General features: G+C 39.6%; 1 protein-coding gene across 5 annotated transcripts in view; it reads right to left on the minus strand.

Annotated features, from left to right (window-relative positions):
• The window catches only part of AUH (AU RNA binding methylglutaconyl-CoA hydratase), a 143111-nt gene extending 124120 nt beyond the window's left edge, over window positions 1-18991 (minus strand). For 2 of the 5 annotated variants that reach the window (XM_023191333.1, XM_023191335.1), the window contains exons 1-3: window positions 18650-18990; window positions 8698-8765; window positions 8501-8588 (exon numbers count right to left, since the gene is read on the minus strand). In XM_023191333.1, the coding sequence (XP_023047101.1) occupies window positions 8501-8588; window positions 8698-8765; window positions 18650-18911 (418 nt within the window). In that variant the 5' untranslated portion in view covers window positions 18912-18990. Of the gene's footprint in view, window positions 1-8500; window positions 8589-8697; window positions 8766-18649 lie in introns of all 5 variants that reach the window. The other 3 variants (XM_023191334.1, XM_023191336.1, XM_023191337.1) reach the window with 3 other exon arrangements.
• Between the last annotated feature and the right edge of the window lie 284 nt (window positions 18992-19275).

Here is a 19275-nt window from a genome sequence, read left to right on the forward strand (position 1 = left end):
TACGGAGCTTCCATGCCTTCTCTAAGAAAATCAATTTGTTCACCAACCTAGAAGCTCCCTGAACCCCATTTTTTTGAGACAGGGTCTCACTTTGTCACCCACGCTGGAGTGCAGTGGCACAATCACAGCTCACTGTAGCCTCAATATCCCAGGCTCAAGCAATCCTTGCACCTCAGCCCCAAGTAGCTGGGATTACAGGAATGTACCACCACACCCAGTTAGAGTTCTTTTTGTTTTGTTTTGTTTTTTTGTAGAGATGGGGTTTTGCCATGTTATCCCGGCTGGTGTCAAACTCAAGCCATCCACCTGCCTCAGCCTCCCAAAGTGGCAGAATTACAGGCATGAGCCACAGTGCCTGGCTCTGAACCCCGCTGTTTCAAAGGGTCTTTATGGAGGTTTCATTACCTCCATAGGGAGACGTGAATGACTAAAGCACTGGCCACTGGTAACGGAGCTCAATCTCTGGCCCCTTTGCCCTCTGGGGGAAGAGGGTGCTAAAAGTTCTAATCCTCTAACCCATCGTTGCTTTTTCTAACAAGCTGTCCCCCATCCTGAAGCTATCTAGGGTCATCTCATTACCAAGCAAAAAGCACCTGTACCATTGAGGAAACTCCCAGGGTTTTAAGAGCTCTGTACCAAGAACAAGGGCAAAGACCAAATATATTTTTTATTCTCTTTCACAACATATATAAAAATTAACTCAGAATACTTCAGAGTCCTAAATGTAAGATATAAAAACTACAAAAGTCCTAGAAAACAGGAGAAAATCTTTGTGACTGTGGGGTAAAACAAAATTTCTAAAATTCACAAAAAGGTACCAACCACAAAAGGAAAAAAAAAGATAAATCAGTCTCCATATAAAAAACTTTTGTTCTTCAAAACAAATTATATAACAGAAAAAAGACAGGCTATTTAGTGGAAGAAAACTTACAAAATATAACAGATAAAAGCCTTGTATCAAGAATATTAAAAAAACAAACTCTTAAAACTCAATGAGATGAGATTCTAAGAAAAATATTGGGAAAAATTTTGAACAAACAAGTCACCAAAAAAGATATACAGGTGACACATATGAAATGTAAACTAAAACCACAATGAAATATGACTTTGTATCCATTAGGATGCCTACAATTTTTAAACCTCATATTATCAAGTGTTAGTGAGGATGTGTAATGCCTGAAACTCTCATACATTGCTAGTGGGAATGCAAAATGATACAGAAAACAGTTGGCAGTTTCTTACACAACTAAACACACAGGATAAAATCAGTAATTCTACTTCTGACTGTTTACCTGAGAGAAATAAAATAATACATCGCCAAAAACGTGTGTGTGAATTGTCATAGAAGTGGTATGCATAAAAGCCAAACAATGGAAAAACCCAAATGACCATCACCTAATGAATAAACAAACTGTGAAATACAACAAACAGTATTCTTGGCAATAAAATAAAATACATGATAATAATGAAACTAGTGAAACATGAACATGGGTGAAGCTCAGACCATTATGTTAAATGAAACAGGTCAGACACAAAAGACTACCCATAGTATGAATCAATTTATTTTAAGAATTACAGAAGATGCTAAACTAGGAGTAGCAAGGAGATTAGTACTTTCAGAGGTCGGGGCAAGGGAAGGGGCTTGACTGCAAATGGACACAAGAAAACTTTTTAAGTGACAAACATGTTCTGCATTATGATTCTGATCATGGTTTAAATACCTGTCAAAATTCATCAATTATACATTTTAAATTGGTAAACTGTATTCCAAGTAGTTCGTATCTCAATAAAACATTTTTTATTCCAACAAACTATATATGACAACAACAAAAAAACAGAACCCTTTATAGCTAAACTAATACAAACTCATTAAACTACTACAAATTTGTGGTATCTAACCCTTCACGTTACTTATCAAACTCTCTGAAGGACTAATAGTTAAATACATAAATACGACAATCTAAGATTCTGAAACAACAATGGCCAGGTTACTTCACAGTCCAAGGTGCCCACACATCTATCCAGATCATGACATTTTTATCCATATTGACAATACACACAACATTCAATAATGCATTTGACAATTTTAGTGACAAGTTAGTCTTTAGTCATAACATAATTTACTAGAATTCAAAAGCAGAAGCAAAACTACCTTTACTTTTTTATAAAACCCACACTGGCGTAATTCAGCGAAACAATTTAGGGTTCTATATATAGCAATCAATTACCAAGAATTGTTTATCATGTATCTTAGGAATTTCAAAAGAAAAAATCCTCGGTCTCAGTAATTTCTCACAAAATTTCATTTCAAAAATGTTTTGGTAAAAACAATGCATGTGCACTTTGTTACTTTGAATTAGAAAAGTAAAAGAACAAAAATAAACAGATGACTGTGATCTCACATTTACATCCAACGCAGCAGCCCAATCAGACATTTTTAGACTTTTGTGATTGGCAAATATTAAAATGTTAACTACATAAACATTTTGAAATAGCGGAATTGTTTCGGCTTTTGTGTGAGTGTATGTGTGTGTGAGTGTGTGTGTGTGTGTGTGTGAGGCAGAGACACACACACACACACAGACACGAAGAGAGAGGGAGAGACAGAGAAGGTAAACTAAAAGTGATTAAACAGTTTCTAGAATATGTAAGCTGGGGCAGCACAGATTCAGGCCAATCTCATATAATCCATGTAGCCAATGCTTCACAAGAAGCTTTGACTAACAAAATTGTATTTCTTAGTATTCTAAGAGAAGTACAGGCAAGCCATGAACCCACAAGTGGCGTTCTAATCTACAGGAAAGAATATACAACAGTGATTCCCAACCTGAAGGGTATGACTGTGATCACACATTTACATCCAATGCAGCCAGCCAACCAGAAAGACTTTTCCAGAATGTCACGATCGGCAATATATTAAAACTTTGGGGGTACAGCACACCATGTGAAAACACATTATGTATGGGAAACACTGTCTGTATCTGACAACTATGACATATTTTTAATCTGTATTTACATATCACTGTGGTTAATAATAGAAACATCCATTTTAATACATTACTGTAACAATGACATTTTGACATTACACACCTTCTCAATGCAGAGCCACTAAAATGTCTTAAGTGTATAAAATTTTAAGAACTTTAAAAGGAGACCTCATATTCCTTCTAGGTTCTAGATTAGAAACCACAGTCTGAGAGAAAACTCTCTCCTAATTGTTAAAAGTAGTTTCAGCTAAGCTACCACTTTTAACCAGGTCTTTCACTTCACAGGTATTCTATAAAATTAAAAGGTCTGAAGTATTCTATAGCAACTCTTTTAGTCTAAAAGGTTTTTTCTTCTCAAATGTTGTAACAGGCCAGGCACAGTGGCTCACGCCTGTAATCCCAGCACTTTGGGAGGCCGAGGCGGGCGGATCATTTGAGATCAGGAGTTCAAGACCAGCCTGGCCAACATGGTGAAACCCTGTCTCAAAATACAAAAATTAGCTGGGCATTGTGGCAGGCGCCTGTAATTCCAGCTACTCAGGAGGCTGAGGCAGGAGAATCACCTGAACCTGAAAGGCAAAGGTTGCAGTAAGCAGAGATCACACCACCGCACTCCAACCTGGGTGACAGAACATGACTCCACCTCAAAAAAAAGGTTGTAACAATTCAGGAACTCAGTTAATATCCCAATTTTAGTTTCCAAAAAAGAAAAATACACTAATATACTTTGTACTTTTTTCAAAAGTATTTACTTTGTATATATTTGCTTAATATAATTTGTTAATATAATGAAATTATTTCAGAAAGTTTGAAGACAGAAAAAACATCACCTTTAATACATGATCTTTTTTTTTTTTTTTTCTTATTTTTTCAAACAGGGTCTAGCTCTGTCACCCAGGCTGAAACGCAGTGGCACAATCACGGCTCGCAGACTTGATCTTCCAAGCTCAAGCGACTCTCCCACCTCAGCCTCCTGAGTAGCTAGGACTACAGGCATGCACCACCATGCCTGGCTAACTTTAGTATTTTTTTTGTAGAGACAGAGTTTTGCCATGTTGCTCAGGCTGGTCTTGAACTCCTAGGCTCAAGCCAATTGCCTGCCTCGGCCTCCCAAAGTGCTGGGACTACAGGTGTGAGCCACCTGGCCCATGATCTTGTTGGTAGACATAGTTTACACAGTTACAGTAATAATGGCCATAACATTTTATATACAACTCTCCCTAAGCTTATAATGGGTATTTTCCACACTCCATATGTATCACTTTATATGTATTGTATTTACATGTCTTTATATGTTATCACTTTAAATATCTACTTAACATTCGAATGAGCACATCAGTATATAATAATACGTCACTTAAAGAGTACATTCTGAGAAATGAGTTCTTAGAAAATTTCATCCTTGTATAAACATCATAGAGTGTACATACACAAGCCTAGATGGTATAGGCCAGGGGTCCCCAACCCAAGCTGATGAACAGTTCGGGTCTGTGGCCTGTTAGGAACTGGTGGCATAGTAGGAGGTGAGTACAGGCAAGGGAACATTACTGCTTGAGCTCTGCCTCCTGTCAGATCAGCAGCCGCATTAGATTCTCATAGGAGCACAAACCCTACCATGAACTATGCATGCGAGGGATCTAGGTTGCACGCTCCTTATGAGAATCTAACTAATGCCTGATGATCTGAGGTGGAACAGTTTCATCCTGAAACCATCCCCTACATAAATAGGATATATGATATAACATATTATTCTCAGGCTACAAACCTGTATGGTGACTGTACTGAATGCTGTAGGTAACCGTAACACAATGTTAAATATTTATATATACCTAAATAGAAAAGGTACAATAAAAATACAGTACTATAATCTTATGAGGCTGGGCACAGTGGCTCACCCGTGTAATCTCAGCACTTTGGGAGGCCGAGGCAGGTGGATTACCTGAGGTCAGGAGTTCAAGACCAGCCTGGGCAACATGGTGAAACACCATCTCTACTAAAATTACAAAATTTACCTGGGCATGGTGGCACACACCTGTATCCCAGCTACTTAGGAGGCCGAGGCACGAGAATCGCTTGAACACTGGAGGCTGAAGTTGCAGTGAGATGAGATCACACCATTGCACTCCTGCATGGGTGACAGGGAGACCCCATCTCAAAAAAATAAAAATAAATAATCTTATGGGACCAGCATCGTATAACGCAGGCCACTGTTAACCAAAATATTGTTATGGAGCACATGACTGTATTTGTGTGTGTGTGTGTGTACATATATATATATATATATATATAAATAAAATACTAGAAGGATAAAAATAATAATTGTTATTTTTATTAGGGGATGAAAAAAGTAGAGGAAGTAGGGTTAGAGAGAGTTCTCTCTATATACATTTTCATGCATTTTGACCTACCATGCTACTTTTTTAAACTAAATATTGATTAAAAAACTTAAAATGTAAGTAAAGTACTTAATAATGCTAAATAATAGGTAGATTTAAATGAGAAGTCAGAAATCATTTGGCCCAACCTCCAATGCAATGTAGGAATCTCTTTAATGTTTATCTGTTTTCCCAGCATTTTAGAAAAAAGATGTAGCCAAACTTACTATCAGTAAATAGGAGAGTGGTATGAGACAATTCAGAGAAGCTGCTTGTTATATCTCAACCATTCCTGAAAAACAATCAGTGAATTAAAGCACAAAGGCTGATTAATTCCAGCAAATACATGCTGAGTCCCTGTTGTTTGCTGTATTCTGAGAATGTGAAAGATGATTCTCAAAGAATAAGAGGAGTTCCTGTGCTCAAGAAATTTGAGGCAAGACCATTTGCTAAGCTTTAAGTATTCAGAAATGAAAAAGGTATCACTGGAATACAGGTATTAATATATACAGAGAAACCTTTGTGGGGGCAGAAAAAGAAGAGGGAAAATGATGACTCTGAAGGGATGGAGAAGAGGCTAAAAGGATAATCAATAAATGGTACACTGTGTTTTTGAGGTTTTTTTTTTTTTTTTTTTTTAGACAGAGTCTCACACTGTCGTCCAGGCTGGAGTGAAGTGTTGCCATCTCGGCTCACTGCAACCTCTGCCTCCCAGGTTCAAGCGATTCTCCTGCCTCAGCCTCCCGAGTAGCTGGGATTACAGGCGCCCACGACCACAGCCAGAAAATTTTTTGTATTTTTAGTAGAGACGAGGTTTCACTATGTTAGCCAGGCTGGTCTTGAACTCTTGACCCTGTGATCCACCCACCCTGGCCTCCCAAAGTATTGGAATTACATGCATGAGCCACCGTGCCCAGCCAAGGTTTCTTTTAAAATTACTACTTTGGAATACAAATTAAAGCTTTAATTATGTGAAAAACTGCATTATTCAACAATAACTGATAAACGTGGCCTAATTAAGATGTTTATACTAATACAGGCTATAAGTTTAAATATTCTTTAAATAATGTAAAGAGATTTTATTTATCTAGAATTTTATTTCATATGTACATGTTAAAAGGCAGACCTACTAGTCAGCTTATAAATGTAAATATATGTAAAAAAAGAGGTCTGGCGTGGTGGCTCACACCTGTAATCCCAGCACTTTGGGAGGCTGAGGCAGGTGGATCACCTGAGGTCAGGAGTTCAAGACCAGCCTGGCCAACATGTTGAAACCCCATCTCTACTAAAAATACAAAAAATTAGCCAGGCGTGGTGGTAGGCTCCTGTAATCCCAGCTACTCAGGAGGCTGAGGCAGGAGAATCACTTGAACCCAAGAGGCAGAGGCTGTAGTGAGCCGAGATCACGGCATTGCACTCCAGCCTGGGCAACAAGAGGGAAATTCCATTTCAAAAAAAAAAACAAGAAAGGAAAACCTTTCAGAGAAATTTGAAAGAACAGTTCCATCATACATACTGAATTACTAAAAGAGATGATATGTCCCAATTTTTCTATAATTAAAACATTGACTTGTTGACAAAACACAGTCAAAATCTTGAGTTAAAAGATTATCCTGATTGTATGAAAGTTTAAAAGCCCATAAAGCAAACTAAATAGATTAACTTGCTAAAAAGTACTCAAGACTAACATGTTATTATAATAAACAGCATGTGGTATATTATTTGAGGACATTTTGCATGTCCTCAAAAAGGCAATCTGTAACAGACAGCCACAAACTGTGCTAAAGCATTAAAGCCTTTTTCAAAGTATATTCCTAATGCAGAAATCTAGAACAAATGGGCTGCAAAAGAATATGTAAAATAAAAGGAATTCCACCAGTAACTATAGTGTGGTAATTATAAAACCTACTGCCAATAGAAAAACAATGCCAGGATGATCACTAACACTTATTTTTAAAATATTAATCTGTCTTCACAACATTGTTATCACTCCTCAAAAATTCATATAATTGGGCCTTCTTTAAAAACCCTAAAGCCACTCTGTATCTTCCCAATAAGCCATCCAATGACCTTTAGAGAACCTCTCAACCATCAGTCATAGTGTTACACTCCTTTACCTCAAGATCATATTCACCTCATCCCTAAAACTAGACGTAAGAATCCTAATTCTCTTGGTATAAATCTTTCACAATGTTTAAAAAAAAGAACTCAAAATATACGTAAAACCCTTATAAGCACTTCAACTAAGTAGCCAGTATTACTCGCATTTGACAAATGTAAAAACAGAAATCTACTGCATAACACCATAACCCTAGCAGTTGAGAGTAATAAATCTACACTCTTTGATTACTCAACTGGAATTAAAACTAATTCTTTTCGGTATCCTACATTTTAAGAAATGTATTAAAAAGGCAATAAAACCTTATCAAAAGCCAAAATATACTGCATATTTCTAAATATCACACTATTCTGCAATATTTTAAGGCAGACGCCACAGAGATTGAAGCTTAAAAAAAATGAGAATCCTTAAGAATGAAACTAGGGGCTGGGCACGGTGGCTTACCTCCGTAACCCCAGCACTCTGGAAGGCCAAAGATGGTGGATCACTTGAGGTCAGGAGTTGGAGACCAGCCTGGCCAACATGGTGAAACCCTGTCTCTACTCAAAATACAAAAATTAGCTGGGCAAGGTGGCAGGCGCCTATAATCCCAGCTACTCGGGAGGCTGAGTCAGGAGAATCACTTCAACTGGGAAGGTGGTGGTTGCCGTAAGCCAAGATCACGCCACTACACTCCAGCCTAGGTGACAGAGCAACTCTATCTCAAAAAAAAAAAGAATGAAACTAAAGAATATTGGCCACAATTAAGACACAACAAGCAATATTGTACTACAGGTATTACAAACAAGTATTTTAATGGCTCAAAGTTTTTTTTCAACTTCTGAAACAATCTAAATGTTGCAAAAGCTTCTTTCTAATGCTCTCAGACTAAGCTCGTTTTTTTCTTGTGGATCAGTAAAACACAAAGAGTTGTTGTTGGTAATGGGGTTCAAACCACAGAACATTCTAATGGAAAACAGACTACTACTGAGGAAAAATCAGACTACAGTTTAATTTCATAATATAAGATATTTACATACCAGCACAGAATATCCCTGGGACTTCACTCCTGATTATTATGGTCCGTACTTTCTTATCAGATTTCAAAGCATCCACAGCTTTCGATAGCTAAACAGAAATAGGAAGCATACGAAGGAAAAGAGAAAAATAAAATTTTACATTGATGACAATAATGTATCTTAATATTAGAAGCAAACAGTTTAATCTTTACACTCACCATTTTTATAAGATTTTTACTGAGTGCATTTTTGCCATAAGCTCTGTTTATTCCAAGCACCACAATTCCTAGTTAAAGGGGAAAAAAAGTACAAGCACTTGAGTGAGCGAGGCATTCAGAGAACGGATTCTACATCACACATCTAGCTAACTTCGAACTTAAAGAACGGATTCTACATCACACATCTAGCTAACTTCGAACTTAACAAATCAAAGAAATTCAGGACATCACATTCCGTTCCATTGATCTCTTCTTAAGCACCAAGGTAATTTGCAACATTTTGGTAAATTTTACATCACTAACTCAAACTAGAGGGAAGACCACACTTACCAGTGAAAATTTTAAGTTATAGGATACTATTTAAAATGTGGTTTCATCATCTTCAAGTAGATACAGAAGTAACAGCTAATAAACTTTGCTACATGCAGGTATTACAGCATCTGCTTTTTCTAGGATGCCAGTTCTAAATATCTCAATTTTTTTTTTTTTTTTTTTTTTTTTTTGTCCATACTACATAGTTTTCAGTAATTCTTTGCCAAGTTTCTCTCCTGGTTTCTGTCTGATACACTTAACCTGAGGGCACTTCCATTTAGATGTCCAACAAGTACTTCCAACTCAACCTATATAAAACACAGTTCATTCTCTCTCCCACAAACCCACTGTCACTCCTAACTGCCCCATTTTTTAAATCAAAAACCATCATCTAAACCCAGCCTCCTATTCCTTCCAGTTACCTATTTTCTAAAAACAATACTAAGCATAGAATTCACCCCCTACTTAAATTCCTTTCATTATTTATTTCAAAATATCCAACTTCAAAGATCTTAATTTGATATTCAAAGTTCTGCACAACCTCTACTAACCTTCTTGTTCCTGGAGTAGACAAATTTTCACTGTGTATCAGAAATACCTTCCACTGAGTCAGGGTGGGTATGGTTCTTGTTTGCAACTGAGTTAAACTGAAGACAACAAAATGTACACATGCCTTTGCTGTGCAAGAAACTGTGCAGAATCATTTTTTAAAGTATAAAAATGAACTTCTGCTCACAAAAGAGTAAATTTGCAAGAATTCCAAATGCTCTCAGTACGGAGAAAAGCATAAAGGATTGCTATCTGACAGGATCTGTATTAAAAAGCTGAATAACTTTAGGTAGGTCCCAATACTACTGACAACAGCTACCACCGGTAGGCCTCAGGCACTGCTCCAGCGAATTAACTCATGTAATCCCCAACACAACTCAAGAAGTGGGCACTACTTTTATCCTTAGTTAACAGATAAAGAAATGGAGACTTGGAGAGGTGAAGTAACTTCCTTCAGCTATTAAGTGCTAACCTAACTCTTTACTTGAATAAAACTGTGTTCACTGTTCAAGCTTCAGTTTCCTCAGGAAGAAAATCAAGCAGCTAAGACTAGATGTGTCCATTCATTCAAACATACTGAGGATGTACTATAGTGATCAGCAGCCAAGGAACTAGAGTCTAGGAGGGAAATACAAACAGTAATAATCATAGAAATCATTAATAACCATAGTGTCATTAATAATCCATTCAAACTGCTTTACAAGCTGTAAGTGGTGCTATAGTAACTTGTAACCAGAACTGATAACGGTCTAGGGCAAAAGGAGATGGTTAGGGAAAGCTTACCCCAGACAGTGGAGGTTAGAAGGATGAGTAGGAGTTAAGATGAGAGGGAAGGAGAGGGGCTGACTGCCAGGCAGAGGAAACAGGAAAAGCATAAACTAGTCATGGTCCCACTGAATGTCCTGTCACCTAAGAGGGGAAGAGAGTGACCAATGAAAGTAAAGAGGTGAGCACAGGCCAGAAATACCCCTTATAGACCTGCTGAAAAGTCTGTTCTTCATCCTAAGAACCACTGAAGGAGTTTACGTAGGTATAAACATACACACATGCACACATAAAACTGGAGGAGGGAACAGTTTCTATATTTGAAGATCATACCAGAAGTAGATAGCGGTGGGAGCTTCAAGACACAACTGGAGTCCAATCAAAAGATAACAGGTCTGGCTGAGATAGGCAGTGGTAGAAATAAAGGAAAGAGAAAGGATTCAAGAACCATTCAAAATTTTAAATGAGTTAATGATGCCTAGACAGAGGACTGACTTAACTGGAAGAAAGTGTTAAGGAGTATTTCCCAGGATTCTGGCTTCAGCAACTGGATGAAAGAAGATGACATTTCATGAGACAAAATCATAAAAAATACCAAGGTGAGGGTGGAGGGGAGTAAAGCTCATGAGTTCTGTTTTGAATTAAAGTGAATCTGAAGTGCCTTTCAGACATCCAAGTTGACACCACTTTCAAGGGCTAAGAATGCAGGCTCTAAGGTGTGATTGCTAGGGATGAAATCCCAGTCTGCCGCTTACTAGCTATTGGGCAAGTAACTTAACCTCTCTGATCCTCAGTTTCTTACTCTATGAAGATACTAATAGTTCCACACTCCATGGGACTGTATTAGAATCAAATGATATGACAGATGTAAAACTTACAACATGAGCACCCAATTATCCTCCCTTCTAGCACGAACACTTCTCATGCAATAAGTATTAAAGTTTCACCATAATTTCTGCTAGATAGGATACTGCTGACATTATTACTGAAGTGTAAAGTGCCATGAAAATGTTTCTATCACAGTCAATTCCAGCAGTTTTGGTCACATATTTGAGACTTGATGTTTTGAGTACTTCCACTTCAAAAAGCTAGAAATCAGTTCTGCAATCTGAAATGAAGTATCTAATATGTAACAACTGTACCATCAAATGTATCTGTAGGCCTTTGGTACTCCAAAATGGAATAAAACCTTAGCTTTTATTCAGCAAAGTCTAAACTTTTTTGTTTTATAACTGTCTCACTTTAATTCACAACTCAATCACTTCTCAAGAACTCAATTATCATGCGTCCTCCTCACATAACCTAGACAAGTTTACCAACTCAGAAAAGCTTAGGCATTCACATGCCAACCTTAATTTTCCTGACTTTTCACAAAACATAGAAAAATCTTCAGTGAATCTATAACAAGGTCACATCACAGCATTAATCCTGCTCTATAAAGCTCACACAACTGAAAGACAAATGTAACAACTTTGCTGAGACTTTAAAAAGAAACAGAAATACATTTTGCTTATACAAAATTGAAAAAACACAAAGTGAAAGTCCTCCTTCCCTAGAATCAACTCATTCCCTTCCCCAAAGGAAGCCACAGTTATCACAGTTACATGTAATGTAACCTTCCAGAAAATGTTCAACATATTTACATATAGAAACAGAGTTGTATATTACCATTTGGTTTGTTGTTGCTATTTTACATAAATGGATCATATGTTCTATTGGTGCTATTCTACATAAATAGGTTCATACATATTTCTTTCCTTTTTTTTTTAAAGAGACAAGGTCTCGTTGTGTCACCCAGACTGGAGTGCAGCGGCTCCATCAGAGCTCACTGCAGCCTCAAAGTCCTGGGCTCAAGTAATCCTCCCGTCTCAGCCTCCTGAGTAACTGGGACTACAGGCAGGCGCTACCACGCCCAGCTGGTTTCACCAATTTTCTATACTAAAGTTGAGTTAATTAACTAAAGTTCTCAATGAAACTCAACTAAAGGTCTCAATGGAGCTAGAGACCATTATTCTACGTGAAGTAATTCAGGAATGGAAAAGCAAACACCGTAAGTTCTCACTTAGAACTAGGAGCTAAGCTATGGGTACACCAAGGCAAAACAGTGGTGTAACAGACATTGGAGAGTCATAAGGGGGCAGGGCGGGAAGGTTGAGGGATTTAAAAAAACTACATATTGGGTACAATGTACACTAATCCCGTGATAGGTGCACTAAAATCTGAGACTTGACTACCAGACAATTCATCCACTTGTAACCAAAAACCACTTGTACCCCAAAAGCTACTAAAATAAAATAAACAAGGGCATTACATAATAAAAACGGGGTCATTTCTCCAATAAGACATAATAATCCTAAATATGTATGCACCAAACAATAGTACATCAAATTATGTGAGTTAAAAATTGATAGTGCAAGGAGAAACAAAACTACTATTATAGTTGCAGATTTTAACTTACTTCTATCAGTAATTGACAGATCCAACAGGCAGAGAATCAGTAAGAGTATAGTTGAATTGAGCACCACCATCAATCAACTAGATCTAACTGAACAGTAGAGCCAACTGCATATAAAATTCTTTATTTGCAAAAGGCACAATTTTGTACATAGAAAATAGTAAGAAATCCACTTTAAAAAAAACTATTAGGAACAAACTAACAAGTTCAGCAAAGTTTTATGATACAAGCCAATATACAAAAACCAATTTATTTTGTAATTTCTATACAATAGCAACGAGCAATCTGAAAATGAAATTAAGAAAAATCTATTTAAATTCAAAAAGAATATTTTGGGATAAATTTAACCAAAGTCGTGTAAAACCTATATGCTGTAGACTGAAAACTACAAAACACTGTTGAATAGAAAAATATATCATGATTATGGATTGGAAAACTTAACACTGTTAAGATGGCAATACTCCCCAAATTAATCTACCTATTCAACACAATCCCTATCAAAATCCCAACTTTTTTTGCAGAAATTCACAAGCTGATCCTAAAATTCACGTGGTAATGCAAGAGTTCCATAATAGCCAAAACACTCCTGAAAAAGAACAAAGTTGGAGAACTCATGCTATTCCAATTTCAAACTTCACTACACAGCTATAGTCATCAGTTTGGTACTAGCATAAGGATAGACACACAGATCAATGCAATAGACTTGAATATCCAGAAGTAATCCCTTATTTTACGGTCAATTAATTTTCAACAAGGCTACCAAGACAACTCAATGGTGAAAGACTCATCTGTCCACAACTACATAGCCACAAGTAAAGGAATGAAGTTAGACCTCTTACTACACACCATATATAAACATTAACTCAAAATTGGATCATAGTCACCGATGAACATAACAGTGAAAACCGTAAAACTCATAGAAGAAAACGTAAGTGAAAATCTTTGTAAACTTGGGTTAGGCAACAGTTTCTTAGTTATAATCTAAGGCATAGCTACAAAAAAAACAAATAGAGAAACTGAACTACATCAAAATTAAAAACACTAGTTCTTCAAAATATACCATCAAGAAAGTGAAAAGACAACTCAGAGAATGGGAGAAAATATTTGCAAACTATCCATCTGACGAGAGACTTGTATCCAGTCTCAACAATAAAAAGACAACTCTCATGCCTCAACAATAAAAAGATAATCGAATTTAAAAAGTGGCAAAGGGGCCAGGCGCAGTGGCTCACGCCTGTAAGTCCAGCACTTTGGGAGGCCAAGGCGGGCAGATCACGAGCTCAAGAGATCAAGGCCATCCTGGCCAACACAGTGCAACCCTTAGCTGGGCATGCTGGCGGGCGCCTACAGTCCCAGCTACTTGGGAGGCTGAGGCAGGAGAATCCCTTGAACCCGGCAGGCGGAGTTTGCAGTGAGCCGAGATCGCACCACTGCACTCCAGTCTGGGAGACAGAGGGAGATTGTCTCAAAAAAATTTTTTAATAAAAAATAAAATGAAAAAGTGGCAAAGGATATGAGTAGACATTTCTCCAAACGTATGCACATGACCAATATGTACATGAAAAAATGTTCCAACAGGGAGTTGAACCTGATCTCAAGCTCTCCTACAACAGAGCCCCATCATGGTAGTCCTTTTGAATAGCATTCCTCAACATCTTTTAAAAAAGAAAAAAAAAGGCCGGGCGCGGTGGCTCAAGCCTGTAATCCCAGCACTTTGGGAGGCCGAGACGGGCGGATCACGAGGTCAGGAGATCGAGACCATCCTGGCTAACACGGTGAAACCCCGTCTCTACTAAAAATACAAAAAAACTAGCTGGGCGAGGTGGCGGGCTCCTGTAGTCTCAGCTACTGGGGAGGCTGAGGCAGGAGAATGGCGTAAACCCGGGAGGCGGAGCTTGCAGTGAGCTGAGATCCCGCCACTGCACTCCAGTCCGGGCGACAGAGCAAGACTCCGCCTCAAAAAAAAAAAAAAAAAAGATGTACAATATCACAAGCCATGAGGGAAAACCAAATCAAACCACAAAAAGTTACCATTTCCCACCCACTAGGGTGGCTAATAAAAGAACAATAACACATGTTGCCAAGATGTGGAGAAACTGGAGCTCTCATGCTTTGCTAGTGAGCATATAAAATGCAGACGCTTTAGAAAACAGTTTAGCAGTTCCACAAAATGTTAATCATTGAATTACCATAGGACCCAGGATTCCCACTCCTATGTGAAAATATAAAGATGACCACAAAAGCTTATATTAATATATGAATGTTCTAAGCAGCATGGTTCACATTATCCAAAAAATGGAAACAATCCAAAAGTACATCAGTAACGAACAGACAAACAAAATGTGGTATATCCATACAATGAATATTACTTGGCCATTAAAAGCATAGAGGTGCTAGTTCAAGCTACAACAAGGATGAGCCTTGAAAATATAATGATATGTGAAGGAAGCCACAAAAACACCACTTATTATACTATTCTTTTATAGACAAATCTATTGATACAAAAAGTAGATAAATGAAGGTTTTTTTTAGGCTGGAGGGATAAGGGGGGAGTAGGCCGTGACTGCTAAAGACTACAGGGTTTATTTTTGAGTTGATAAATGTTCTAAAATTGGCTTGTATTGACAAAGCATAACTGTACATTTTGAATTTTATGGTATATGATTTAAATCTCAATGTAGATGAGATTAAATCTTAATCTTAAAGATTTAAAAATACACTGTATCTCAATACATATATTTATTGAGATATAATTTACATACCATAAAATATATAAAAATATTATTTTTTAAACATGAAAAAAAAAAACATATGAAAGGAATCAACTTGTTAAATAAGAAAAGGCAGTAGATACAGAAAGACCTGCTGCCTCTGCTGCAGTCCACTTGACAGCTTGGACAAGGATGCTGTGGCTAAAGAAGCACATGGAAAGGTTTCCAACACAGGAAGACCTGATGACAATCTAGATGTGAAAGGGGAGGAAGAAGCAGGTATCAAGGAGGATCTGCACTACGCAAGTGCTTGTTTGCTCTATTTCTGCCAGAAGCTGTTCTGACATGGTTCACAAAGATGATCTTGAAATGGTTCATAATTGTGCCAAATTGCAGGAAGGTTGATAGGGGAAGGGGAGGAGTCATCCCAGAAAGTGTGTGCAAAAGCTGCACACAGAAAAGAACAGGAAAAGGCAGAGCTCAGGTCCAGTGGGAGGAGATAGACTATGAGACATCTGACGGATAAGAAGGCCCTGCAGGCAACGGCGAGCCTTTGGAGGTGTTTAACTGAGCAGATTCGTGGTTTCTGGCCTTGAAAAAAAGGTAACTCCATCACCCCTGGGAAGAGAAAGCGGGAAGGAGAACGCTTGGAAACCAGGTGACCTATGAAGAAGGCTGTTGCAGGAGAGACCTCTCTCTGTAAGCCATGACCAGGACTCCCGCTCTAAAACTGAGTAGGATGGACAACAATGCAAGAAATACCCACTAAAGAAATTTGGTGTTCAGGCACGGTGGCTCACGCCTGTAATCCTAACACTTTGGGAGGCCGAAACATGTAGATCACCTGAGGTCAGAAGCTCGAGACGAACCTGGCCAACATGGCAAAACTCCATCTCTACTAAAAATACAAAAGAATTAGCCAGACATGGTGGCGGGCACCTGTAATCCCAGCTACTTGGGAGGCTGAGACAGGAGAATCGCTTGAACCCAGGAGGCAGAGGTTGCAGTGAGCTGAGATCCCACCATTGCACCCCAGCCTGGGCGACAAGAGTGAAACTCCATCTCAAAAAAAAAAAAAAAAAAAGAAAAAAAAGAAAAGGAAATTGGAAATTTGGTTGTAGAGTTATGCCTCCCACAACAAATTACAAATATGGAGCCCAGATAACAGATGAGACCTGGTGTATTCGGCACTACCTACCCCCACCCACCTAAAGTGCTGCATGCTGTTTGGGGCTTCTGTGACTAGGAGAGTTATCCTATTCCTTAGAGGCTGCTGAGAGCACCAAATTTTGGACCCATCTCTAAGACAAACAAAGGCACCCAGGAAACTCCTTCACCTGTAGTACCCTTGACCTCATGTTTTTCTTTGCACTGCTTATTGCTGGTTCAACAGTAAAGCAAAGCAAAGCAAAGCAAAGCAAAGCATAAGTAATGTTAGCCAAGCCTGAGTCGTAATTCTTGCCAATTCTCAAAGGAGGCGGGGTCAACTTTAAGAAACCATGATGTATGTCCTATCTCATCAGGAAATGAAGGCTAAAGAAAAAACAAGAAACCATGACGTCCAAAAAACATCTTCGTGTATTATCTTTTATCTGATATTCTCTCTTCTGTCCATTCAAATCCTAACTTAAAGTCTTTCCAGACATTTTGCACAAATATTCCTTTAATTGCATTCAAGTCATTAACGACCAAAATACTAGAATATGATGCGTATTAGTAGCTAGACTTGCAATCCCTTTATATCTAACATATTGTTGGTACACTTAATGGAAGTGAAGTCCCAGCATGACTAAGCTTACCCAAAAGATGGTGGCATTCACGCTCTAATCACTCCAGAGCCAGTCTACGCTTCCAGCTGAATTTCTTACTATTCTGCTTATGCCACACTATTGCCACACTTGCCTTATGTTATGTCCCAAATACACCACACATGTTCACATCTCCATGCCTTTGACCATGTTCTTGTCTCTGTCTGGAATAATAAGTAAGGAATAAAGTAATTCATCAAACTCCTGAAGCACTGCTATGGGCTAGTGGCAATTTATATTAACGATCTCATTTCATCTTCATAACAAACCTATAAAGTTGGTATTATTTTTCCTGTTTTACACGTGAGATAAGTCTGCCCAAGAACCCTCACAAATGGTGAAATCCACTGCCTATTAAAGAATGCCTTGGAACCCCTTTCATATGGCGAAACCCTGCAGGTATTACAGCCCTTTCCTCCTACCATGCCTTGAAAGTTCACGCAGCCTACTAATAACCAGGATCTGCTTCACTATACTAAAAGCAATCATGACTTACACGCTTTTCACTTCTGCCTAACAGATTATAGGTGCTCAACAAATGCATGTCAAAATTAAAAGAATGGTCCTCTGGCTTAACCCGGGTAAACTGCCATTCCACCCTTCACGACCCTTTTAGCTTTTCCCTGCACTGGCAGCGAAAGGAACTGAGCTTTAACAGTATTGCCTAGAGATGTCAGCCTCCTTCAAAGCCTTCAACCCTCTGTATTGTATTGCTAACGATGTCTCCTCCAGTAGTAGGTAGGTAGCTCAAGGGCAAGATCCATACCATCCACATTCTTATCGCCAGAGCTGAGGAAAATAAAAAGTGCTCAAAATTGTTTAAATGAAGTGGAACAGTCCAGTCCCTCAAGACTAACTTTCTAAGAGAAAATGAAAAAGAAGAAAAATTGTTCCAGCTGAGCAGCTTCAAATTTAAGATTCTCCGTAATAATAAAAGGCAGTTTCACTGCAGCTTTTGCAACTCCACCAGTAATAGCTAAGTTTACAGAAAGCCATTACACAGCAAGAATAAAGCCTGGTAGCAAGGATTAAATACCCAGGGTATATATTGACCTTGGCTTGTCTGGAGCGGAAGGCGTAAGCTGCACTTCTGTTTGCCGCGCTGAATGCGGTCACTTTACAGGTAAGCTGCTCTGCAGTACACGTTTAGGTTATTAAAAGCAAGAAATAGGTGCACAAGGAAACTGCCACGCTGGGTGAGAGGGGAGGTGAGGAAGGGGAGGGACGGCGCCCCTGGCCGACCTCGACCCCGCGTCCTGCCGGCGGACGCTGCACCTTTTGCCCGTCCTGAGAGCGAGCGGCCGCCCGCTGCCCCGCGCCTGCCCCGCTCCTGCCCCGCGTTCGCACCTCACCTCGGTTCTCCTCCTCCAGGTGCCGCACCCGCAGCTCGTCCTCGGTCTTCATCTCAGAGCTGTAGCCCCTTTTCGGTGCGGGACCACCGGCCGCAGGCACCCAGCCCTGGGCCCAGGTCGCCGGGCTCACCCGCCGGCCTGCCAACGAGCGGGGCAGCCTCAACCCCGGGCACAGCCGCGCACTGCAAGCGGCCACCAGGCGAGCACCGCCAGCATGCAGGGATCCCAAGGTCCCAGGTGCCGCCGCCACCGCGGCCGCCATGTTGTCTGTTTACGGCGTGGGCCTGTGACTGCCGCTCCGCCCCCGCCCGGCGCCGACCTGCAGCGCGCACGCGCACGGCGTCCCGACCCGCAGCCTCGCTCCGGCCTGGCCCCGCCCTCCGGAGCCGTGTTCCCGCCCCTCACCGCCCCGCCGAGGCCCCGTGACCCGAGGCCTTGCCCCATTTTCCGCGCGAGGTTGGATGGTTTGTCCAACACAGAAGGAAAGAAAGTCGTGTCCGAGGCTATGGAATAGTTCGGGGAAGCCTCTTCTATAAGAACTATCCGGAGGGAATTGTCTCCCCGTACTCCCTGGACCATGCCCTGCGGTCCTGTAAGTAAGATGCAAAAGTGAACAAAAAAAGTTT

This window comes from Piliocolobus tephrosceles, chromosome 14 (genome assembly GCF_002776525.5).
Source record: "Piliocolobus tephrosceles isolate RC106 chromosome 14, ASM277652v3, whole genome shotgun sequence".
Classification (NCBI taxonomy): Eukaryota; Metazoa; Chordata; class Mammalia; order Primates; family Cercopithecidae; genus Piliocolobus; species Piliocolobus tephrosceles.